Consider the following 26,763-nt stretch of genomic DNA (forward strand, 5'->3'; position numbering starts at 1 on the left):
TCCCTGAAAATATTTATATTTGGTATTTTCAGTGTTATTGAACTAAGCCTAATTTTAAATAAAACAATTATAATATTTTTGAAGAGCTCCAAAAATATTATAATTGTAGGAAATCATTTTAATATCATTTATTAAAATGATTTCAGCTATTTAAAATATTGTGGGATTTAAATTATGTTAAAAATTCTAATTAATTAGATGGTTATATTCCATTAAAGATATTAAATGAGATTTCATCATTTTATTAATGATGAAGGAATATTATTTTATAAATTAAAGTTTATTTTAAATAATATTCTATCTTAATTCCTCTCAATGCTTTTAATTAAGTTAGTGTTTACGTATTTTCAAATCAGTATTTAAAACCTACCGTTAGATCGTTTTGAAGATCCCAAGATGAAGGGCCTGCATTAAATATCCAAGCCCCCTCTCTTTCTCCCTCACTTTTCCCCTTCCCTCTCTCTCTCCTCCTCTCCCTTCAGCTTGCGCTGCACGCCACTATCCCTCAGCCCAGCCCAGCCTAGCCTAGTGCCGCTGTGCGCCGCCTAGCCACACCGCCACCACCAACGACCTCCTCTCACGCTGGCAAGCTCCCACCACCGAACCCAACCTCCATCTCGCAGCCACCCTCTCCCATGCACGCCCGTATCTCCTCAAGCACGGGTTCACCATGCACAGCTTCTAGCGCCGCCATACGCGGCTACCCAAGTCACCATACCTTCACCACCTCTCACAGACCCAGCCACCACGAACCTCCCTCTCCCTCTCCGTCGCATACACGCACACAACCCATAAATGGGCTTCACACGGTTCTACTACCACCGACGGACCTAGCACCACCGTGCATCAGTCTTAACCCCACCAAGCACCTCCCTTGACCACCGTGACTCCTCCTCGAGCTCCTCCAAGCCAGCCAAGCCCTCCACCTCTCTCAAGCCCCCTCTCTCTCCCACGACTCCTCTCCACCTCACGGCTTAGATCTGCTGCCACACCACCTTATAGACGCCACCACCACCTCGCCAAGGTCCTCCCAAGCCCCTCCATGTTCAGCCCCTTCTAGACTCGCACCTCTAGCCACTTCTAGTGGCCAAAATAGCCACTATACGTGGGTTAGCTGCCACGTACGACCCTTCTGACGCCATCAATTGTGCCGGACAACGAGTAACGCACGGGTCAACCCCAATGATGGTATAACCCTCTATCCCTCGTTATTTATATTAGTTAGTTGGTTAGGTTTTGGACTGTACTGTTAGTAATGTGGAGTTCGCTGTGTAGTGAAGAGTTGGGCGTATCTGTGTAGTGTGCTTTGAAGTGCTATGAAGTGTGGGTGTGAATTGTGTTGTAGTAGTGATGTGGCGTAGTGTGTGAAGGGAGTACACGTGGAGTGTACTCCATGTGGTGGAGTGATGCACCATACGGTGTGTATGCCGTAGTGATGATGTGACATAGTGTGTGTGAAGGGAGTACACGTGGAGTGTACTCCATATGGTGGAGTGATGCACCATATGGCATGTATGCTGTAGCGATGATGTGACGTAGTGTGTGTGAAGGGAGTACACTCCATGTGGTGGAGTGATGCATCATACGGCTTGTATGCCGTAGCGATGATGTGACGTAGCATGTGTGAAGAGAGGGTGAAGCGATACACTGTGTGGCGTATTGCAGAGATGAGGGTGGTTGTACAGTTGTTGAGTGTATAGCGTGGTGAGTAGTGTCGGAAACTGTGGAATAGTATCCCGAAGTAGTTGTGATGTCACCTGTAGTCTGAGGTGACAGGTGTCACCGTGTAGTTGACTTATGGCTGGGAGTATGTGTGAAGTGACAAAACAAGTGTAAGAGTGCGCAACGGAAGCATGACTAGGAAATGTCACGAAGTGACATGGTTAAACCAGAAGTCATGCTTGTGATGGGTGAGGAGTTAGTGTAAGAATGGTGTGGTAGGATGTCGGGTGACGTGACAAGGTCACGGTGTGTGGCGCCCTCGACCCCCATGTGTTATTTTAGTGGAGTTCGTGACACCGGGATGATGATCACACGGATCACGCACCCCATCGACCAGTGCTCAGAGTGTGTATAACATGCAATAAGTGTACAACAATAATATACGCAGCGGAGAAATAAAAAGTCTTTCTTTATTCAGTACCAGAATTTGTTTTAAAACATATAACATAACTTTACAAGGATTAAACAGTCATCCGACAGATAAAATAAATACAGAAAATAACATAGGGGAAACAAATCCCATAACACTGAACAGTAACACAGCAAGTCAACCCTCTGGCGGAGCTGATTCCTCGGGTTCATACTCAGGCTCTGCGTCAGATTCTACGGAACCATAAAACGGAACCGTAGGGTAAAACACCACCATGAGATTATGACATCTCAGTACATAATTAACCGAAATAACATTCAAGAGATATAAAAGTAACACGCGTTCCCAAAGGCACATATTTCACAATAATACCAAATATATATATTTATTCCCAAAATACACTTTTTAATCACTTACACCAAAAATCACATTTTGGTCCAATCAAAATTATTAGTCATTAAGCATGCGCCACGGTCTCCCCTAGGGACCATCCGCATGACCTGGCTCTCTTCGTCACATCACGGGTAACGTCCGTGCATGAGACTTCGTAACGAGTGATGCTCAGTTCCGCGCTTAGCGCGTACGTAGCTGATCATCCTCTAACCTCGCCAGCCAAAGGTCATGGAATCGGTACGGGAGCGTTACCGTCTCGTCCGTTCCCGTTGTCGCCCTGCGACAACTCAGGGGACGTCACATCAGTCTGTTACGCTCCCGAGTGACCAGAGAAGCTCCACCGAGATAATGCCCCATCTCGGCTTGGGGTCGTGAAACACACGCAGCAGTATCAATATCCAACAGACTTCGTGACATCACCGCACAATTTAATAAAACGATAAATATGCTTTTCAACAGTTCATTAAAATATGTATTTAATTAATTACAATTTCTCAATAACTCCAACGGCCCAAAGCCCATTTTTCCATAACATCGTTTAAAGCCCAACATTTCAACAAATACAATATTTCCAACAAACCAACAAATTTTACAATTAAACAACAGTTGATAAAGCCAATAAATACAGTTTATTTATAAACTTGAGAAATTACACAATATTACTAGAGAAAATTACATACGTGACGAAATGGACAATTGTACAAGCGGCAGCGCAACAATGGTACACGGCAACACTGCCCGACAGCCCACACACTCACGGAAACAACCAACAAAATTTCCTCAATGAGAACAAACACCAAACACGGCCAAAACAACCTCAAGCTTCGGATTACACAAAAAATTTCACAATTTTAAAATCAACTCGCACTCGGAAAGCCTACAAGGTTACTCGATTTCACTCCAAAATTCCACAAACAAAATACTCAATTCGGGATCCCCAAACCATGAGAAGCCGTGGCCTATTTATAGGCCAAATGCGGCGGTTCGCATGGCACCCGTGTCGCACGGAGGAGGAAGGAAATAACGGCAGCATGCCGTGGAGAAAAGGGAGTCTTCTCGCGGACGCGTGGCACGGCAGCACTCACGGAAGCCATGCCCATCGCCACCGAGGAGCTTGCGGATGGAGAAACAATCGCGTGCTGCCACGGGTTGACAGCTAGCTTTCGGGGCGCATGCCGATCGACACGAGAGAGGGAGATGAAGGTGGAGGTGGCTCACGGCTGGGTCCCGTTCGGCAGCAGCTGCGTGCTGCGCGCAGGAAGAAGAAGAAGAAGAAATGAAGAAGGAGAAGAAGAAATGAAGGGGGCGGCGCAGAAGAGAAGAGATGAAGCTAGGGCTTCATCTTGACCCAAACGGCGCCGTTTGGTTTAGTGAGGGCTGGGTTCACGCGGGCTGGGCCGGGCCACGGGCTGGGCCGGTTTGTTCGGCTGGGCTTCAACTAACAACACACACACACACGGCCCAACGAATTAAAACACAAATAATAAGCCCAAAAATAAACACAAGCCCAAAAATAAATAAAAACTCACTACAAAAATAACCTCAATAATAAAAATAACACATATAAAAATAATAATAATAAAAACCCAACATATCAAAATAAATAATAACACACCCAAATAATAAAATACCAAGAGTATAAACAACATAATAACACAAATAAAATAACACTATAACTAATAAAAATGGAGATCTCACAACCTCCCCTCCTTAAAAGAAATTTCGTCCTCGAAATTGCCAAGTTCTTCATTGATTCAAAAACCAAGATACAAAACAAAGTTTATCAAAAGCTTGAGAAAGAAAGCAACACACAAACTACCCAAACAAGTAAGGGTAGAATTTTCTCATATCTACCTCTCTTTCCCAAGAGAAATCCTGAGCCAAAGGATCTCCCCATGATACCATAACTAATGGTATCGACTTAGATCTCAACTGTTGTTCCTTTCTATCCAAGATCTGAGTTGGAACAACTTCATACGTGAGATCAGGCCGAAGTTGAATGCTTCCGGGGTCAACGAAACGCGGTTCTTGCTGCCCAAAGCTCTTCTTTAATGACGACACGTGGAAGACATCATGAATCTCTCCAAAATATTCAGGCAAGGCAATACGATAAGCAACGGGTCCAACCTTCTCCAGAATTTGAAAAGGACCAACATATCTCGGGCTAAGTTTCCCCTTTTTACCAAAACGCTTAACACCTTTCATTGGAGAAACCTTAAGATAAACCCAATCACCACCCTCAAATAATAAATCTCTTCTCCTCGTGTCCGAATAACTCTTTTGACGACTCTGAGCAGCTGCCATCTTGTTTCTTATAACTTGAACCTGATTTCTCATTTCCTGAATAATTTCTGGTCCAAGTAGATTACCTTCGCCGACTTCATCCCAAAACAAGGGAGACCTACATTTTCTCCCATAAAGAGCTTCATAAGGGGCCATTTGAATAGTTGCTTGAAAACTGTTATTATAAGCAAACTCTATAAGCGATAGATGATTTTCCCAACTTCCTTTAAAATCCAAAACACAGGCTCGCAACATATCCTCAAGGGTCTGAATAGTGCGTTCTGATTGGCCGTCAGTTTGAGGATGATAAGCACTGCTGAATTTTAACTTGGTGCCCAAAGCTGTTTGCAAACTTTTCCAGAAGTGAGATGTGAAACGTGGGTCCCTATCTGACACTATACTCTTGGGAATTCCATGAAGACGTACAATTTCCTTGACATATAACCGAGTCAAACTTCCCAAAGTATCAGTGTTAGATATAGGTAAGAAATGGGCACACTTGGTCAGACGATCAATAATTACCCAAATTGAATTTTTCCCACTAGGCGTTCTTGGTAGTCCTACAACAAAGTCCATTGCGATGTCGTCCCATTTCCACTCGGGAATCGGGAGTGGTTGAAGATAGCCAGCAGGCCTTTGATGCTCAGCTTTAACCTGTCGACAAGTAGTACATTTTTCAATAAATAAAGCAATGTCTCTCTTCATACCTTCCCACCAGAAACTTTTCTTCAAATCTCGATACATCTTCGTACTTCCAGGATGAACAGAATAAGGAGCTGCATGGGCTTCAGTCAAGATTCTTTCTTTAAATTCTGAATCTGTAGGAATCACCCTACGATTTCGAAATAAAAGAATATCTTCTCTACTTAGACTGAAATGCGCGGGTCCTTGCGACTTCTTGACTCTTTCTCTAATGTCACACAACTTAGAGTCATTTTCCTGCAAAGTTTTTAACTCCTTAAAATCAAGAACTCGGATATCATGAATTGAAGTCAACACTTCTTCCTGCTGAGAACTCTTAGCAAGAAGTCTCCTCATACTAAAAAGAAGAGAGTCCAACCCTGGTGACTGAGCCTCATTAATCGAATAAGACTTCCGACTAAGTGCATCTGCAACCAGATTTGCTTTTCCAGGATGATATTTAATCTCACATTGATAATCACTGATTAACTCTAACCATCTCCTCTGTCTCATATTAAGATTTTTCTGCGAGAAGAGATGTTTAAGACTTTTATGATCAGTGAAAATTTCACAGGTCTCACCATATAAATAGTATCGCCAAATCTTGAGAGCGAAAACCACAGCTGCTAACTCCAAATCATGAGTGGGATAATTCCTTTCATGATCTTTCAATTGACGAGATGCATATGCCACGACTTTTCCTTCCTGCATAAGAACACATCCCAAACCAAATTTGGAAGCATCACTAAAAACTACAAACGGTTTATGAGGTTCTGGAAGTGCCAACACAGGTGCTGTAGTTAACCTCTTCTTCAATTCTTGAAAACTTTTCTCGCACTTGTCAGACCAGACAAACTCCACATTTTTCCTTGTAAGTGAAGTGAGAGGTCCAGACAATCGAGCAAAGCCCTCCACAAACCTTCGATAGTAACCAGCAAGTCCCAAGAAGCTTCGAATTTCATGTACCGTTGAAGGACGCGGCCATGCTAAGACAGCTTCGATCTTACTTGGATCAACTGCTACGCCATCCCGGGACATAACATGACCAAGAAACTTAATCTCCTCCAACCAAAATTCACATTTATTCAGATTTGCATAAAGCTGATGTTCTCTCAACTTACTCAAAACCAAACGAAGATGACTAGCGTGCTGCTCCGGATCTCGAGAATAAACTAATATATCATCAATAAAAACAATCACAAAGGAATCTAGATAAAGTCGAAATACCCTATTCATCATATCCATAAAGGCTGCAGGGGCATTGGCTAAACCAAAAGGCATCACTTTAAACTCATAATGCCCATACCTAGACCTAAAGGCAGTCTTAGGTATATCCTGATCCTTAATCCTTAATTGATAGTATCCTGACTTTAGGTCAATCTTAGAAAAAGTTGTTGCACCCTGAAGTTGATCGAATAAGTCATCAATCCGAGGTAAGGGGTATTTATTCTTGATGGTTACTTTATTGAGTTCTCGGTAATCTATGCACATTCTGAGAGTACCATCTTTCTTTTTAACAAATAAAACTGGTGCGCCCCAAGGTGAAAAACTAGGCTGGATAAACCCTTTATCTACTAGTTCTTGTAGTTGACTTTTCAGCTCTTTCAATTCTGCTGGCGCCATTCGGTACGGGGCCTTATGAACTGGTGCCGCACCGGATTCTAGATCGATGGCGAACTCCAAATCACGAACAGGTGGTAAGCCAGGTAAATCATCCACAAATACATCGGAAAACTCCTCCACAATCGGAATTTTTGCTAGAAATTTCTTTTCCGAAAGTACAGACATTACTTGAACTAAGAAAGCATCAGCTCCACTTGCCAAGTCTCTACTTGCTTGAATGGCAGATATAACTGTAGGTTTTGACTTAACTTTACTCCCAGCAAACTCTAAATACTCCCCTCCGGGTAGTTGAAAACTAACTATCCGACTACGGCAATTAATACTGGCAAAATACTGATATAACCAATCCATACCTAAAATAATATCAAATTCAAGTAGCTTAAACATTATCAGATCTGCTTTAAGAATCATTCCACTAATCATCAAAGGACAACCTAGGGTAACCTTAGAACACCAAACAGTCTCTCCATTTGGCAACTTCACCAATAAAGACTGCGATAAAGGTTCAAAGACTAAATTGCACATCCGTGCAAAAGTAGTAGATATAAACGATTGAGATGCTCCGGAGTCAAATAGAGTGCATGCATAAAATTCAAATAGTCGAACTCTACCTAAAATAAATTAAAAATTTACTGATGAAATCTATCAATCAAAACACTCAATACATCAATATCAAATTGATTGGATAGGAATCTGAACCTGTAATGACTCCAGCATTTTGAGTCTCTGGTGCTTCTTCGTCTATCTCACCGGGGGTCACTGCATAAACCCTAGCCTGAACAGGTGGTCTTGGGGTAGTCCTTCCACCTTGGTAACCACCTCGGTTTGCTTGAAACATGGTAGGGCAATTGCGAGCAAGATGCCCCGTTTGCCCGCATCTGAAACATTGAATCCCAGACAAATGACACTCACCTACATGCGACCTATTACATTTGCCACATACAGGAGCTCGTCCCCCCATTCGTACTCCAGTGGTCATCTGCGGTCGGGCTCCCGTCCTGGTAGTAAACTTAGGTGCAGACCCAGTACTACTACCTTCCCCGAAATTTCTTTTCTTTTGTCCAAATGAAGCGGTAATAGGCTCAATAAATTCCCGCTCAGCAATTGTAGCAACTTCCACCAGTTGTTGGAAGGTCGGAATTTGCAGACAAGCAACCTGTCTACGAATTTCCCGACGTAGACCTTCCTGAAATCGCTCAATCCGCATTTCCTCAGTGGCAATTAAATGCGTAGCAAATTTCCCGAGTTCTATAAACCTCCGAGCATACTGCTCAACCGTCATCTCCCCTTGCACTAAATTATTAAACTCCCGGGCCTTCTGCTTCCTCATAGTGTTCGGGAAAAACCGGTCATTAAATTCCCTTTTAAAACGTACCCAAGATACCGCTGCAATAGATCCTAACTCCATTTCCAGAAGTTCTCGCTTGGTTTCCCACCAGGCAGTTGCATCACCTTGCAGCAGGTAACTTGCATATAAAACTTTCTGAGTTTCAATGCACCCACATATCTCGAATGTCTTTTCGAGATCACTAATCCACCTCCCAGCACGAAGTGGATCCTCTTGTCCAGAAAACGCAGGAGTCCTATGAGCTAAAAAGCGTTCATATGGACAACCATTTTGTTGCTCTCTTTGCGGCTGATAATTTTGTTGGAGAAATTCTGTCATACGGGTCAAGGCTCTAGCCATAGCAAAATTCACATCAGCATGAGTCAAGTCATTCTCAGGTTCCGGATGTGGTATTCCAGATCGGTCCATCGTTCTAATAAAAACGTATATTTTTAAAACTCGATATTTAAAATAAATAACAATTAAAAATATACAATAAAATTTTCTGGTACTGCACCTAGGTATTTACATGATGTTACCCAGAGCCAGACCGCTCTGATACCACCTGTGGCGCCCTCGACCCCCATGTGTTATTTTAGTGGAGTTCGTGACACCGGGATGATGATCACACGGATCACGCACCCCATCGACCAGTGCTCAGAGTGTGTATAACATGCAATAAGTGTACAACAATAATATACGCAGCGGAGAAATAAAAAGTCTTTCTTTATTCAGTACCAGAATTTGTTTTAAAACATATAACATAACTTTACAAGGATTAAACAGTCATCCGACAGATAAAATAAATACAGAAAATAACATAGGGGAAACAAATCCCATAACACTGAACAGTAACACAGCAAGTCAACCCTCTGGCGGAGCTGATTCCTCGGGTTCATACTCAGGCTCTGCGTCAGATTCTACGGAACCATAAAACGGAACCGTAGGGTAAAACACCACCATGAGATTATGACATCTCAGTACATAATTAACCGAAATAACATTCAAGAGATATAAAAGTAACACGCGTTCCCAAAGGCACATATTTCACAATAATACCAAATATATATATTTATTCCCAAAATACACTTTTTAATCACTTACACCAAAAATCACATTTTGGTCCAATCAAAATTATTAGTCATTAAGCATGCGCCACGGTCTCCCCTAGGGACCATCCGCATGACCTGGCTCTCTTCGTCACATCACGGGTAACGTCCGTGCATGAGACTTCGTAACGAGTGATGCTCAGTTCCGCGCTTAGCGCGTACGTAGCTGATCATCCTCTAACCTCGCCAGCCAAAGGTCATGGAATCGGTACGGGAGCGTTACCGTCTCGTCCGTTCCCGTTGTCGCCCTGCGACAACTCAGGGGACGTCACATCAGTCTGTTACGCTCCCGAGTGACCAGAGAAGCTCCACCGAGATAATGCCCCATCTCGGCTTGGGGTCGTGAAACACACGCAGCAGTATCAATATCCAACAGACTTCGTGACATCACCGCACAATTTAATAAAACGATAAATATGCTTTTCAACAGTTCATTAAAATATGTATTTAATTAATTACAATTTCTCAATAACTCCAACGGCCCAAAGCCCATTTTTCCATAACATCGTTTAAAGCCCAACATTTCAACAAATACAATATTTCCAACAAACCAACAAATTTTACAATTAAACAACAGTTGATAAAGCCAATAAATACAGTTTATTTATAAACTTGAGAAATTACACAATATTACTAGAGAAAATTACATACGTGACGAAATGGACAATTGTACAAGCGGCAGCGCAACAATGGTACACGGCAACACTGCCCGACAGCCCACACACTCACGGAAACAACCAACAAAATTTCCTCAATGAGAACAAACACCAAACACGGCCAAAACAACCTCAAGCTTCGGATTACACAAAAAATTTCACAATTTTAAAATCAACTCGCACTCGGAAAGCCTACAAGGTTACTCGATTTCACTCCAAAATTCCACAAACAAAATACTCAATTCGGGATCCCCAAACCATGAGAAGCCGTGGCCTATTTATAGGCCAAATGCGGCGGTTCGCATGGCACCCGTGTCGCACGGAGGAGGAAGGAAATAACGGCAGCATGCCGTGGAGAAAAGGGAGTCTTCTCGCGGACGCGTGGCACGGCAGCACTCACGGAAGCCATGCCCATCGCCACCGAGGAGCTTGCGGATGGAGAAACAATCGCGTGCTGCCACGGGTTGACAGCTAGCTTTCGGGGCGCATGCCGATCGACACGAGAGAGGGAGATGAAGGTGGAGGTGGCTCACGGCTGGGTCCCGTTCGGCAGCAGCTGCGTGCTGCGCGCAGGAAGAAGAAGAAGAAGAAATGAAGAAGGAGAAGAAGAAATGAAGGGGGCGGCGCAGAAGAGAAGAGATGAAGCTAGGGCTTCATCTTGACCCAAACGGCGCCGTTTGGTTTAGTGAGGGCTGGGTTCACGCGGGCTGGGCCGGGCCACGGGCTGGGCCGGTTTTGTTCGGCTGGGCTTCAACTAACAACACACACACACACGGCCCAACGAATTAAAACACAAATAATAAGCCCAAAAATAAACACAAGCCCAAAAATAAATAAAAACTCACTACAAAAATAACCTCAATAATAAAAATAACACATATAAAAATAATAATAATAAAAACCCAACATATCAAAATAAATAATAACACACCCAAATAATAAAATACCAAGAGTATAAACAACATAATAACACAAATAAAATAACACTATAACTAATAAAAATGGAGATCTCACACGGTGTAGCTAGTGAGTAGTATTGAGTTATGACGTGAGGTATGGTGTAATTATGAACGGAGTCTTGTCGTGTTAAGTGTTGGGATGAACTGTCAAAAAGAACGGGTAGTATGAAGAGTCATACTAGCCGAGTTAAGAGAAGGTTGGTATCGGAGTATGGGCTTGTTTACACAAGCAGGTGATCAATATGTTATATGTTGGTTTTAGGTGATAAAAGGGGTAAGGTACATGTGTAATCTGGTGAGACACATGTACCGGACGGATTCACCATATGTAATGGGTAATCTGTCCTAAACATGGTTACACGGTGCTTAAGCCTCAGAGTTGGTTTAGAACCATGTGGCATGTATGGATGAGAATGAGGATTTAGTGTGAGCTAAGATGCATGAAGGTAGTGACGAGTGTATTGTCTAGGATTGGGATGCGTGACTCTATCGATCAGAATCATGCGTCGGAATGTGGTCAACAGGAAAAGTAAGACAAAGGTCTTAGTGTCTTAATCCCAAGGTGAATCATGGGTTCACTTTAGTGGATAAGCACTCTAGGTAAGACCTTGAGTTTGGAAGAGGTAGTGACCGTAAGTAGATCTCGAAGGTTTTAGCATAGTAAGGGGCACGTAAGAACACGAGATAGAAGGAGAGTGTTCCAAGTGAAGTGTAACTCTATTTCTAGTTTAAGTTGCTTATGCACTAGATAGAGAATGACGTCAAGGTTATGTGTATGCATGTAGGTTTTCATCTGACACGCACATGAACGAACTGCATGATAAGAAAGTAGCATGGAGTCCAGGTAAGTATTACGTTTATACTCTTCTAGAGTTTTCTAAAAGGATATGAAAATGAAAATGAAATGTTTTTCCTTTACGATGCTTTACGAAATGAAAGAAAATGATGTTTTATGAAAACATGCTAAGTGTTTAAATGTATACCTATGTAATGACCATTCTTGGCAACCCCTTTTTATGCAACCAAAATATTAATTGTATGCATGTGAATAGATAACTATACGTAGTATCTATTGTATGTATTTTCTAAGAAAAGAAATATTGAGGCTTATGCCTTGTGTTTTTAATGGTGCTTTAAATGATATCATGGAAGATGATGTTTAAACTCTTGCTTTTAAATGATGTTTTTCCATGAATGAACTGTTAAATGAAAAGGACTGAAAGGACTGAACTGAAAGAAAGGACTGAATCTTTAATGTATGAAAATACGTAACGGCCACATGAATGAATGAAAATTGTACCAAAAGAATGGGTAGATTGTAATGCGGAGCAAGTAGTACTAGTAGTGTACCTAGTGCTGCCCCCTGACTGAAAAGGGCTTCCCAACCCGTGGTCACAGGCGGAGTCCGGATCTAAAGGAAGACCACTAACCCCAACAAACGGGGCGTAATAGTGTGTACCTGCCAAAGAAAGTGATAAGAAATAATGTATGAATGCATCGCATTCTTTAAAAAATGAAGGCACTGACGGGAGAAACGTTTTACGAAAGAAAACCCTTTTTAAAGAAGAACCCCGTCTAGTGATGTTTTCAAATGAATGCATGTATGCATGTACATATAGTATGTATGGAATGATGAATGCATAAATGAAAACCTCTATTATTATATTTTAACTGTATGAAGTAATGCTTACTAAGTATTCGACTCATTTTAGTTTTTATGTGTGCCCCTCCCCCCGCAAAACTGAATGAGCAGTACGCGTCCGGACATGGCCTAAGGGGAAGAGCACAGAAGTTTAGGCATGAGAGTTTTAACTGTATGAGAGGCCTTTTTATTTTAATATTAATGGTTTCTGCTGTAAATCTCTTTTATTCTCAAAGCATATTTTATTTTATAATGTAGAGTCTTGCACCCTAGGTATGGAAGCAAAAAGTTTTAAAACAAACGGTAATTCCCGTCGTCTTTTTTAAAATCATTTTATAAAAAATCCTATCACAAGGACAAGTGTTACAAAAGTGATCATGCTTGGGCAAAAAAGAAAGGGACGAAATGGGCGATGGTTCAGCCGAGTGGTTTCAAGTGTGCCTCTCTTTATGCCAATCGGTTGGGCTGCCTTGGGGAGGTGATTGGTCAGGCAAGCACTTGAGTGATTGAAAACACTTCCAAGGGAAAAAAAGACATGGGTGGTGGCTAGGAGAAGTGAAGCAAATAGGTGCAGAAAATTTATGAAAGATGAAGGTGCAGCCGGTTTGAATTCAACTACACTTCCTAAGGGAAATAGTTGGGTTTTAAGCTTTGCTTGTGAAATTTGTTTTGGCCAACTCTTTGGTCTGATTTTAGGGGACATCATGAGGGTTGAAAGTGCAGAAAGTCATTTGAAAACTTGTGGAAGAGGTGTGGGTTTCGGGACTGGTTTGATGAGGTGTGCGTGGTGATGCACCAAGGGTGTCGATTGGTGGTTGTGTTGGCATTGTCAAGGCTTGGTTCTATTGACATGGATTGGGTTAAGCTTAACCATCTAGGGTTTCTAAGAGTGATTCAAAATAATTATAAAATCCAAAAAAAATTAGATCATAAATGTGAAGAAAAATAATTTAAAGAAAACTATGCAAAAATCATGGTGTGAGTTACTATTCATGTGTGAGATAAGTTGTGCTTCCTAACTCAAGTTGGAAGCTTAAGAATGGTTGGGAGGGAAACCTAGGGGTGTGTGGTTCATCTTGAGTTTAAAGGAAATCCATGGTATGGTGTATATGAGCTCCAATTAGAAGAATGAAATAAAAGACAATGTTTTGGGCTTCAAGGATTGGGCTTTTCTTGGGCCTTTGTTGGGCCAAATGTGCAAGTCTTGGTTGTGGGCTTTGGAGTGAGTTATTATATGGACCTTATGTCCAGATTTTTGGGGCCTATACATGGACTCAAAGGCCTACTAGGTTGGATCCTAATCTTAGGTCTTTCTTAGGTTGGGCCAAAGGCCTTCACTTTTACTAAGTTAGGCCCAATGATTTTATATCCTTTACATTGGTCCTATTTTCTAGTGTCCTCCAAGAAAGGCTTAAAACTTTATATCTCCCAAGTTGGGCCTAAGGCTTTTTAACATCTTATCTTTAGTCCATCACATCCTTAGTAAATTAGGATCCTAAAGTCTTGTATCCATCATGTAGGGCCTAAAGTCTTATATTCATCAAGTAGAGTATAAAGTCTTATTTCTCTCAAGCAAGGCCTAAGTTCTTTGTGTCCATCATTAGCCCATCTCATCTTAGTAAACTAGAACCCTTATTAAACCACTATTGTGCCTTCTCTAAATCCATCCAACATTTAACCCAATTGCTTAGCATATCAACATGCCATGTGTCATTCTTCCATTGGCCTCTTCGCATCTTATCTCAAAATTAATAAAGCACTAAAATCTTCAAAAAACACTAACTAAATTGATAATGTAAGCTCCTTTGCCAACTCAAACTCCAAAAATTTCCTCTCTTCAAAAATCACAACTTATACTAGCTAGGACCGTGGGTGGTACTAAAGCCAAGTCCTAAGGAGATTTTTAGGTAGGGGTGTTACACCAGGGGTTCCGCCTCCCCCCATTTCTTGAAATAGTCCACGACGACGACTATGAACCTTACCCCTCCCTTCCCTTGAGGAAAGGGCCCTACTAAGTCGACTCCCCATTGGGCGAATGGCCATGGGGCAGTGATGGAGGTCAACTCTTCTAGAGGGATATGTGGCATAGGGGCGGAAATTTGACATTTAACGCACTCTTTCACGAATTCCCTAGCATCTCTGAGGGCATTGGGCCAGTAGTACCCTATCCTTATGAATTTCCTAGCCAAGACTTTTCCTCCGGAGTGATTACTGCACATTGCTGCGTGTATTTCTGCCAAGATGTATCGAGCTTCCTGGGGCAAGATGCACCTTAATAATGGGGTGGCAAAGCCCCGTTTGTATAGGAGCCCATCCACTTTAGTGAACTGCACCGCCCTTCGCTTGACCTTCTTGGCCTCTTCCTTGTCGGCTGGGAGCTCACCTGTGTCTTTGTATTTCTCTATCTCTCCAGCCCAATCAGTCTCCTTGAGCTCCACTTCCTTCATCTCTTCCCTATCATCGGGACCTCAAACACCTTCTCCACTTCCCATGGTAGGACGGACTTGTCCATTCTTGATGCTGCTCTTGCTAGCTTGTCGACTACTGAATGAATCGGTTGTGACCTTCCCAAACCCAGTTCTGGTACTTCTTCAACTTGTCGCCTTTAGTGGCATACACTCCCCTTATTTGGTTGACGACCACTTAGGAGTCCGCCTTCACCTTTACCTTGGTGGCGCCCAAAGCCTCTGCCACTAAGAGTCCTGCTAGTAACGCTTCATACTACGCCTCATTGTTGATGGTCTTGAATGTGAGTTTGTCCATATAATAATATTCACACCCCGATTCGCTTACTATGTGGGCGTCTATCCACCTTTGGCACGGCAAAAGGAGCCATCTACAAATACTTGCCATAGCTTCCTGACTGGAGTGGTGGTTGGCTCCTACGGGAAACTGCTGAGTTCAGCAACAAAGTCTGTCCACCTTCCTTGGCAAGTACTCAAGGTCAAACTCACTAAGCTCGATCAACCAGTTGGCAAGCCTACCCAAGCTATCGGGCTTCTATAGTATCTTCATGAGGGGATGCTCCATGAGAACCTTGATGGAGTGAACTTGGAAGTATGATCTCAGTCTCCTAGCAGCCACCACCAAGGCAAACGCCAGCATTTATGCCCATGAGTACCTGGCTTCTTCGTCCCTTAGTGCAGGACTAGTGTAGTATACTAGTGCTTGTGTTGTTCCTTCTTCCTTGACCAAGGTCACAGACAAGACGTGTGATGACACTGCTAAGTACAGATATAGAGTTTCCCTTGCTTGGGTTGTTTCAGCAATGTCGAGCTGGATATAGGGCCCACTTTAGGCTTCAAATGACTGGTCTCACTCTTTGTTCCATTGGTGCACCTTGCGCAAGACCCTGAAAAAAGGGAGGCATTTTTCCATAGACCTGGACACAAATATGTACAGGGCTGCAACCCTTCCAGCCAACCATTAGGTGTCGTTTATACTTCAAGGTGGTTGCATGTTCACAATAGCATTGATGTTCTTAGTGTCAGCCTCGATACCCCTCTCTGACAAGATAAACCCTAAAAACTTCGTTGATGCCGAACGCACAGTTCGTTGGATTTAGTTTCATCCAATATTAGCGAAGTACTAACAATGACTCTTTTAAGTCTGCCAAGTGCTAGGCGAGCTCCTTGCTTTTGACTAACAAATCATCCACATATACTTCCATGGTTCTCCCCATCTGTTTTTTAAACATCCGGTTTACCAACCTCTAGTAAGTTGCTCCAGCATTTTTTAAACCAAAAGGCATGAGGCATGACCTGGTAACAGTAAAACCATCTATATGTGATAAACGTCGTCTTCTCTTCATTCACTCGGTTCAAGCGAATCTTATTGTACCCTAAAAATGCATCCATAAAGCTTAGAATACAGTGTCCTGTTGTGGCACTGATGATGATGTCGATTTGAGGCAACAAGAAGTTGTCTTTTGGGCATGCCTTGTTTAGATCAGTGAAATCTATGCACATTCTCCACTTGCCACTTACTTTTTTTACCAAGCCAATGTTGGACAACCACTCTGGGTAGTGGACTTCTATAATGAACCTTGCCGCAAGGAGCCTATCTACATCTTCAGCTATGGCCGCATATTTTTCAGTACTGAACGAGCTTCTCTTCTGGCATGCCTTTCGGGATGAGGGGTCGACACATAGTTTATGCTCAATGATCGCGTTATCGATCCTGGGCATATCTTCATGACTCCAGGCAAACTCATCCCTATGTTCAATCAACAACTGTTTTAGGGCTTCGCTAATGTTTGAGGGAAGCTGCGTCCCCACCCATGTGGTCTTGTTTGGTGCTCTGGGTATAGTGCCACTAGCTCCAATGGCTCGTTCACTTCTGCTTGTTACAAATTGCGTTCATCCCTTGCCTCCACCCCTTGGTCAAGAAGTACTGGGGGCGGGGGTGGGGACCTACTCTGGTCCTGGTTCTTAGCTACATGGACATCTAACCCTCCTTCTTTCAATTCTTGTACATAGCATTCCCGGACCAAGGCCTGTTCTCCATGCACTTCTCCTACCTTGGCCTATGTTGGGAACTTCATCTTAAGGTAGTAGGTGGAGGTGACAACCCTTAAGTTGTTTTAAGTTGGTCACCCCAATATGGCATTGTAAGACGACAAGGCCTTAACCACCAGGAACCCAGTCTTTATCGTGGTGGTGCATGCCCCTTTTCCTACCATGACTAGTAGGGTTATGGCACCCACTGGTTTACTGGTGCCATCAGAAAAGCCCTTCAAAGGGGTGGGTGTAGGTCGTAACTTACCGACTTCAATGCCCATCCTAACAAAGGCTTCCCAGAATAAAATATTTGCCGAGCTTTCGTTATCCACCAGGATTCACCTAGTAGTGTAGTTGGCGACCAAGAGAATCACCACTAGCGTGTCGTCGTGTAGGTACAAAACTCTCTCACAATCCTCCTCCCCAAAAGAGATTGTCGTTGTACTGTGAAGTGGGTATTTGAGCAGTCTATCCATCATATAGACTTCTTCATATCTCGCCTTGTAAGTGTGTGCTCTCTTGTTGGACGTAGAGGCACCACCTCAAGCGAACCCACCGGCTATGGTGCGGATTTCCCCTAGGGGTGTGCCATCGTGGTTATTATTTATCGTGGTGCAATTTTATGGACGAGCCTAGTCCTGGTCACATGAGGGCGCCTGCCTATCGCTCCCTCTCTCTTGGCGGCTCGTGCTAGACTTCTTGTCCCCATTTTTATCTTTGTTATCTGATTTTATCTCTCCTTTCCTTGGCTCGATAAGGGTGTTCTCTGTGTTAACAAAATCATAGGCCCTGTCCATAAACTCTCTTAAGGTCAAGGCGGTCCTCCTCACCAACTCAGCTATGAATGGACTTCTAGGCCATACGTCGCCCAGCAAGGCTACTAGAGTAATTTTCTCATCTTGATCGTCGGTAGTCACCCTTATTAAATCGAGTAAGGTACGCCTCTAGGCTTTCTTCCTCTCGATGCTTGATGGTTAATAGGTATGTTATGGGTCGGCGACGCCACCTACTTTCCATAAACTGTGTCAGGAACTGCTTGGCCAATTCTTCAAAACTGTCAACCTAAGTCATAGCACTCCGAACCAACCCCTTGCCACCCGCTTTAGTGTTAGGGGGAAAGCTTGGCAAGCTATCTCTTTAGGAAAACCGTGGAGAGTTGTGTGCACTTTAAAGTTTTCTAGGTGGTCAGCCGGATCTAAGGACCTATCGTACATCTCGATTTTTGACACTTTGAACTTCAGCGGAAGCGACACGACCATCACCTATGCGCTATAAGACAGGTTCATGCAGTTCATTCGACTAAGGAAGATCCTCCCATCTTCTTCGCCATCTCCTCGTACTTGTCGATGAGACTACGTAACTCATCGTGTAGTTTCTTCTTTTCCCACTCCTCTGGATTCGGCCCTTCATTGCTTTGTGCTTGCCATTCCCCTTCTCGTTATGGCTTGGCATCATGGTATTGCTAAGCGTCGTGTTATAGTGCTTCAGCTCCTCATTCTCCAGTCGCAAGTTCTCCATGGCTTCCATCACCTTTTTCAGTTTTCCCTCTGTCTCTGCATGTCGCGTCTCCATGTGTTGCTTGAGAATGCGTAACGATCAGTCTGTGGGAATCATGCTAGAGTTCTATAGGAAACAAAAATCACAAATTACAGCATCCCATAGACAGTGCCACTGTTAAGAACTTGTCCCACAACTGATCGGAATGCCCTACCTGCAACCAACAAAGGTGGTGGCCTAGTATGTCTGATGTACCTCCGATGCCTAAGTTAGTGATATGTAAAATAAGTTATCACCAAGATAGTGATTGAGATTAGTTCAGTTACCTGCACATGTTGCCCGCTTACTGTATATATAGGCGTAGTGGATTACCGATAAATACCGACGATGATTATCCTGCTAAGCTTTATCTCTTTCGTTACACCTTTATCATCATGTTCTTATAACTAACCTCTATCCAGGGAATGTTGGACTTATCTCAACCTTCCTAGGTTAACTATCCATTCTCCCTCATACGGTTACTATAAGATGGAGACGTATGGGCCTCTAGGGCTTACCAACCTTACCCTCATCATCCGTCGGGCCTGGCCTCCTCATTGGGCCCATTCCTTATCAGGGACTACTTAGGTCCCCCTAAGATGGAAACCCAAATTCAATCCCTCAAGTTTGAGAGCTGCATCACCAATGACGTTGTGGATCTGTATTCACCGGCCAAATCCGAGACCATGGAACACTCACGTCCCAAGGGTGGGAGCTCAAAGTTCAACCAAGACCAACTCAACTCAACAGAAAACCATTGCATAGAAGGTGCCTTACCATTGCATAGAAGGTGCCTCAATCTCTCCACCTCCTTGGGCAAATCCCCAATCGTGGCCCAAGCAAACCCACTTCCCCAAATCTCTTCCAGCCACCTGGGAACGAAGAAAGCAAAAGCAAATAAAGCCCAACCAAGAACAAAGATGTTGAGAGCTAGCTCATGACCCACATTGCTGTGGAACACAATCTAAGACACAAAATGATTTACCATCTCAATGTCCTCCCTTTCTAACACTCCCCAAGTATTTGATAAAAATACTTTAAGGATCACTCACTTCAAGGGGAGCACCTCCAACAAGAAGAGAAAGAAAGATGGAGAGTGAAGTAGAAAATTCTAGTACATTTCGATAAACCCTCTGAGCAGCAAATTGCTCCTTACATAGTGATGCATGTACTAGGCCAAGCTAGACAACATGGAATTTAAATGCAAAGATCCAAATGTTATGGGCCGAAGCCCAATATCCGTTACAACCCAAAGTAAATAAAAGCAACGAATACCATAACATGAAAATAAACGTTGGCCCACGACCCTCTCATTCACAGCCCAGTTCTTCCCTTGGTTTGTGACAAAGCCTTCCCCTTCAATGCACCTTGCCCACAAGGTGCTGGTATGCTTCTTGAGTTGGTGCGGATAGACTGAACCTTCCATGGATTTTTGGATTTAGCCTTTCTTACTATGGTCAACCTCCCTTGATTGCATGGAAGCCAAGTGCAAGAAAACATTGTGAGGCTTAATAATAAAACCCTTAACTCCAACAACTTGATGTCCTATTCCAACCATGACCCCTCTCAGGCCTACATGAAGTCTTTCTGTATGAGTTGTATTCGGTGCGGTTGATGTCTCACTTGGGCTGGTAGGTTCCCCCCTCTTGAAAGTCCAAATCTCCCCATTGTAGCAAACCCAAACCTTGCAATGTCATTGTACCATATGTTGTTTAAAATCATGTCGAACACATACATTGGGTAGAACCAAAAGGTATAAAAAAGTTGTACGACTCTACAACGTAGGATTGAGTAAAATTTTAAAATGCCACCAAAGGAGCAAGGTAGTTGAGAATTAATTTGTTAACACTGATCAGGTAGTATCCATTGAAGCATTGGGATGACGACTGACTTCAGAGCAAATGTACTTCCTAAAAAGATAAACCCATTTAGGAAAAAACATTGCCCTATCCTGATCAAAAGCTTTCTCGACTCGATATAGAGAATCACAATCGATTGAAGACAATAGGCCTCGATGAAACCCAGTAAGGTCTTAGGCCACTCTTTCCTCAACAACAAAATTTTCTACTCAATTACCCCATAACCTTGCATCACCCTATCAACTGCCTCCCTCTCCTGTCTCATCCTCTCTAGCAATTTTCTCTCCTTGCCAACCAGCTCCTCCACCTTGGGAAAGATTTGAGTAGCCCGCGATGAAGCTTGCAAATATGCTAGCAAGGGCTTCAAATCTTACAAAAACCATCAAATGCTTTCAAGCTAGGACATCAAAAAACCATCAAATGCTTTCAAGGTACAGTTACAAGCTAGGACATCTCCGGTCCTGGAAAGGTCATGTAATGATGCCTCCAGCTTATTATGTATCATTATGCGACTGTTGATGACATTTTGAACCTCCTAAACGGCTGCTTGCACCTCATCCCACTACAAATTTGCGAATTTCGAACCTACTAAACAGTTGATTGATCATATGATATACTTGTTAATTTATAACATATATTATTTTACATTTTATATGGTCAATGATGATATATTAGAGAAAATTATATAATTAACTTATACAACTACCATATAAATAATATATTATATGTATAAAAAATATTTTAAAAATTTATATGTAAGTGATTTGGTCAATTTCAGTCCAGTCTAGTTAAAAAAACTACACTCCGGGATCAGACCGAAAACCGAATGTTGGAGACACCATGGACCAAGACCGAGTAGAGGTGAATTCAGTCCAATCCGGTCTGAACCAAAAAAGTTTCACCCTTAAACCAAGGAGAGAGTTTGAAATTTAAGAATAAAATTTAACAGTTAATTAGTTCATTTAACATAAGATTGGAAGTGACTGAGAGCGTGTAGGGAATCTCAACCAGTGATATTTTAAATTGAAAAACTCTAATGGCTGATCTTAAATTTTAAAATGAGTCTAACTCGTCTGATAAATAATTTTGGGCTTTTAAAAATAATAGTTGAGCCTTTCACCAAATAAATAAGGCCCACTTGGTCCATAATTATTAAATGGGCTTTGAATCAAATTATTGGCCTAATAAAAAATTTCATATTTCATCCTTAATCATAATTATCTCTCATCCCCTCTCTAGGTTACAACTCGAAGCCACCATAGAGGGCGCCACACAATGACACCGTATGTCTCACTGCTAACATCCCTACAACACCACATGCTGCCAACCATTGTAGTCCTCCTCTCCAGCAAAGAAATAGCCCCAAACTGCAAGCCACGTCCATCCCTTTACGTTGTTATAGCCATGTCGAGACCATGCAAAAAGGGATTAGCACTGCCTACCTCTCCATCAGCCACAACCGAGGAACCACATAGTAGCCCTTCATGCATGCAATAGGGCATGCCTCTGCTCAACCTTCTGTGGCACACTCAGCAACCACTACACGACAAGTAGAGGTCCCCCACTATCGCGAACAGTGAAGCCCAGCCTAACCCACCAACCAGCCTAAGCTGCCAGCCTAAGCCCTCCACCGTGCATGGCTACAAGAACTGCACACAACAAGCCCATGTTCTACCCAACTAAAAATAAAGCAAGCCATTGAGTCCATGCACGAACCAAAGACATCTATGCCTGAACTTGCACCACATGTATGCCATCGGTGACACCAGTGGCGGAACCAGCAATTATGTCGAGGGGGGCCAATTTTTCTATTATATGACACATTTATGTAAAGAGTAATGTTAAATATAGTCTTAAGGTATGCAAGTTCTACGCACTCCCTTTGAAAAATAAAAGTGGGGTCCACCATTAATAAATGATTTTTTTCATGTGGGTCCTAGATTTACCTACTTTTTTCAAGCATGGCTTGCACATGATCTTAGGACTGCAAACATCATATCTCTTATGTAAATTAAAAAGAGATTGACAAATCATAAAAATATAACTACAAACTATTTTTCATATAGATCATTGACCTAAAATAATTTTTCATGTATTTTCACTTTGTATTCCATATTAAGAAACCGGATATTGTATAACAAAAAATTTTGGGATCCATATTAATCAGTTTATTATTTCTCATAACTTAGTTTTATTTTAATTTTGGAGAAACCACATCCTTGAAAATAGATAATATATAGAAATTAATGCATGTATATGACTTTTTGGCAAACATAAATCATGGTTTGTTGTATGACATTAAAGTTATGTTTATAAAGAACTTTAAAAATGAAATTTATGAATGATATATCCTTTGTAATTGGGATTGAATTTAATACCAAAAGAAAGACTGTTAAGATTGTGTCATTATATTTGTATAGAATTCTGAAAGACTTTGCATGCAGAATTGTTGGTCAATAGATGCTTTAAAAACAAAATGTGGCATGCTTAATATTTTACAGTATCCTAAAATTGGTTAAGATATTATAGAAATTCTGTATATGTTGGTTAGTTACAAGGAATCTAATGATTGCACAAACTTGTATTAAGCTGAATATCAATTTTTCAGTTGGCATCCTTAGTTATTGCCAAAACAATCGAAAAATGTTTGACCCAAAATTTGTGAAAAGAATGTCATGTTGTTTGCAAGAAATTAAAAACTACATTGTTGCCTTTAGAAGAACTGATACTCTTAAGGTAACTGGATATTTAAATTCTATTTTTGTGGGATTGCTTTGATGATAGAAAATATAGTTATGGTTATGTATTTTGCTATCTAGTAGAGACAAATATCTTATGACTTCATGTGTAATAGAGGCTAAGTTTGTGGCGTGCTTTGAAGCCACATGTATGGTATACAACTGATAAAACTTATCTTAGGACTTAGAATTGTTGACTTTGTAACCAAGCCTCTAAGAATGTATGGCAAGAATTTCTTAGAGTATTTGTCTCCAAATGATGAGTATTTAATGAAATTTTAAATACCTAATTGTTAAGGAGAAAGTACATAAACAAATAATGTTCATACTGTGTTAATGATTGTATTTTAAAGAGCATGTTGAAAATATGGGTAATGATGGGAACCAAGGTGGGCCTAGTTTTAAAGATATGTTGCATGTTCTAGATTGGCCAAATACAAGTTCAAGAGCTTAAATGATGAAGATTCAGCTTTGATTCATTTGATGAACTATGGAAAGGGCAACAACAAGACCTAAAGGCTTTGGGCACTTGAAGGCTTTCAACTTATTTAATTCATTTAAAGCACTTATTTTATTAGTTTCGAATAATTGGGTTTATTATGGGAAACACTTAAGGGGGTCTATGCAAGGGCATGTTGGGAAAGTTATTATTTTATTGAACTAGGGTTAGGGTTACTGTAGCCGAGTTACTGTAGCGCGGCACTGTTCATCCAGGGGCACTTTTGGAAGATGGGGGTTTATTTTGGCTAGGGTTTCATTAGGTTTTCCTTTAAATACTCTATGTAGCCTCATTCTAATCAGATTATGAAGTTTATGAAATTTGATGAATTTATTCATTGTGAGTTGAGTTTTACTCCTCTTGTTCTTAATTGAACTTTTGAACTTATCAAAGGTAAATCACAACCTTTGTGGCGTTCCTCCTTTGTAATCTGGGTTCTTGAGACGGGTTCTTCAACGGGTCTAGATTTTAATATAATCTAGGTTCTTGAAACGAGTTCTCATCGGGTCTAGATTCTCCATCCATAGACTTGATTTTGGCTTTCTTGGGAAGTTTTCAAATTGACTGTGGGTTCAAGGGATTCCTTTCCCGCGGGTTCATATCATTTGGTATTCAGAGCAAGGTTTCCAATCAGGTCTGATTCTATCTTTTATTTCTAGCATATTTAATTCTAGGACTTCATTGTTCTAGGATTGATTACAAAAAAAAAAAAAAAAAGTGGTGGCTGGCAGATTTCTTTACTATTGTTGGGGTTGCTGAAATTCATTGTTCTAGGGTTTGTGTTGGCTGAAATCTCTTGTTCTAGGGGTTGTCGTATATCACTTGCCCTTGGGTTTTTCAATTATTGTTAGGGTTTTCTCTACTGCTTATTCTTGGTTGTGATCAAATCAGTTGGTGAAAAGAAAAGAAAAGAAAGGAAAGGAAAAGAAAAGAAAAGAAAAGAAAAGAAAGGAAAAGAAAAGAAAAGAAAAGAAAATTCGAAAAAAAAAAAAAAAAAAAAACAGAGAGGAGAAGAAGAGGAAAAGAGAAGGTGGCGTATTCATCGTTGCTACATAGTTACAACAAAGAGAAAGAAAGTATTTGTTGATTGAGTTTTTATCATCATAGGAGCTAAATACATCTTTCTAGTTGGTATCTTGTTTTATAATTACTGATTCCCTCGTATAAATTCCTTGAGTCTCGTGTCATTTGTTTCATTCCTTGTTTCTTTGATCTATATTACTGGTTGGAATAATACAAGGTTGTATTGTCTTGATTTAATTCAACTAGTTCTTAAAGAACTTGAGCGGGAAAACTATTGAGGTAAAAGGCAAGAGGATGTGAGACTATTATCGGGAAAAAGTCATTAAGAGTGAAACACGAGTGGAGTGCCATTATTCGAGTGTAAACACGTAAGGGAGTGTGTGAGGTTTTTCACTAACATTCTTTTTGTGCAGCATATTATGATGTCTCATAGAAGTGACTCATCAAAAGGTGTGGAAGAGAAGTCATCCTTTATGTTGCAAGCCATGCAACAACAGTTTGAGCGGTTGAACTTGGTGTTAGGTGAAGTGAGGGATAATATGGATAATCAAGAAGCTGTGATTAGAAATCTGCAAGGTGGAAGAAATAGGAGGCGACGTGAGTCTAGTGTTAAAAATTGGCATGAGAAAGAAGAGATTGGTGATGCTCTAGTTACTAGGCGTGCGCTCAATACACAAATTAAGATGGATGATATAGAGCAGCAGAGTGAGAATATTTTTCATACTAGATGCCACATCAACAACAAGGTATGTAGTATGATCATTGATTTGAGGAGTTGTATTAATTTGGCTAGCACTACTTTAGTTGAGAAATTGAATTTACGTACCTTGAAACACCCTAGACCATACATGTTGCAGTGGTTGAGTGATTGTGGGGAGGTTAGGGTAAATAAGCAAGTGCTAGTTTCTTTTTCAATTGGGAAATACCAGGATATGGTGCTTTGTGATGTAGTGCCTATGCATGCTAGTCATATTTTGTTGGGGAAGCCATGGCAGTATGATAGGAAGGTGATCCATGATGGGTTAAGGAACATGTACAGTTTTGAAAAAGATGGAAAAACAATCAAACTTGCTCCTTTAACTCCAACACAGGTCCATGGGGATCAATTGAAGCTGAAATGTGAGGTTGCTCAAAACAGAAAGAGTGAAAATGAGAGTGATAAAAAAAGAAAGAGTAAAAGTGAGAGTGATCAAAAAAGAAAAAGTGAAAAGGAGATTGAGCAAACAAGGAAGAGTGAAAGTGAGAATGAGCTGAAAAGCAAGAGTGAAGGTGAGAGTGAAAGTGAAAGTGAGATTGAGCTGAAAAGCAAGAGTGAATGTGAGATTGAGAAGAAAAGAAATAGTGAGACCGAAATGGAGAAAGAGAGAAAAATGAGAGAGAAAAAAGAAGAGGGTGAGACTAAGACCTCAAGCAAAAGAGAGAATGAGTTGAAAAATAATTATGAGGTCGAGAGTACAAAAAAAGATGAAGAAAAAGAGAGTGACAGAAAAAAAGAGAGTGAAAAGAAAAAAGAGTGTGAAAGGGAAAAAGAGAGTGAAAAAGAAAAAGAGAGTGGAAAGAAAAGAGAGTGTGAAGAAAGTGAGAGAAAAACAAAGAGAAAAGTGAGTTTTTATGCTAAGGCGAGTCTTAATCCTAACGAACTTGACGTATGTTTGCCTAGTATTGTTGTCTCTTTGTTGCAGGGATATGAGGTCGTGTTTCCAAGTGGTGTATTTAGTGGATTGCCATCTATTCGGGAGATAGGGCACTACATTGATTTTGTGCCAGATGTGACAATTCCTAACCGACCTTTCTTGGAAAAACATGAGTCATTGACACACTTAAAGGGACAAGGTAAGTTGTTG

General features: G+C 41.4%; 2 protein-coding genes across 2 annotated transcripts; both read right to left on the reverse strand.

Moving 5' to 3' along the window:
• Positions 1 to 4,300: 4,300 nt before the first annotated feature.
• Positions 4,301 to 7,597, reverse strand: LOC118344217. Its single transcript, XM_035684342.1, has 3 exons — positions 7,025 to 7,597; positions 5,899 to 6,790; positions 4,301 to 5,112 (listed from the first exon to the last, which is right to left on the reverse strand). Exons 1-3 carry the CDS (start codon positions 7,595 to 7,597, stop codon positions 4,301 to 4,303), a joined length of 2,277 nt encoding a protein of 758 aa, XP_035540235.1.
• Positions 7,598 to 7,730: 133 nt separating this feature from the next.
• Positions 7,731 to 8,828, reverse strand: LOC118344218. The gene has a single exon (XM_035684343.1). The coding sequence runs from the start codon at positions 8,826 to 8,828 to the stop codon at positions 7,731 to 7,733; it is 1,098 nt and encodes a 365-aa protein (XP_035540236.1).
• Between the last annotated feature and the right edge of the window lie 17,935 nt (positions 8,829 to 26,763).

Source organism: Juglans regia, chromosome 13, assembly GCF_001411555.2.
Source record: "Juglans regia cultivar Chandler chromosome 13, Walnut 2.0, whole genome shotgun sequence".
Taxonomy (NCBI): Eukaryota; Viridiplantae; Streptophyta; class Magnoliopsida; order Fagales; family Juglandaceae; genus Juglans; species Juglans regia.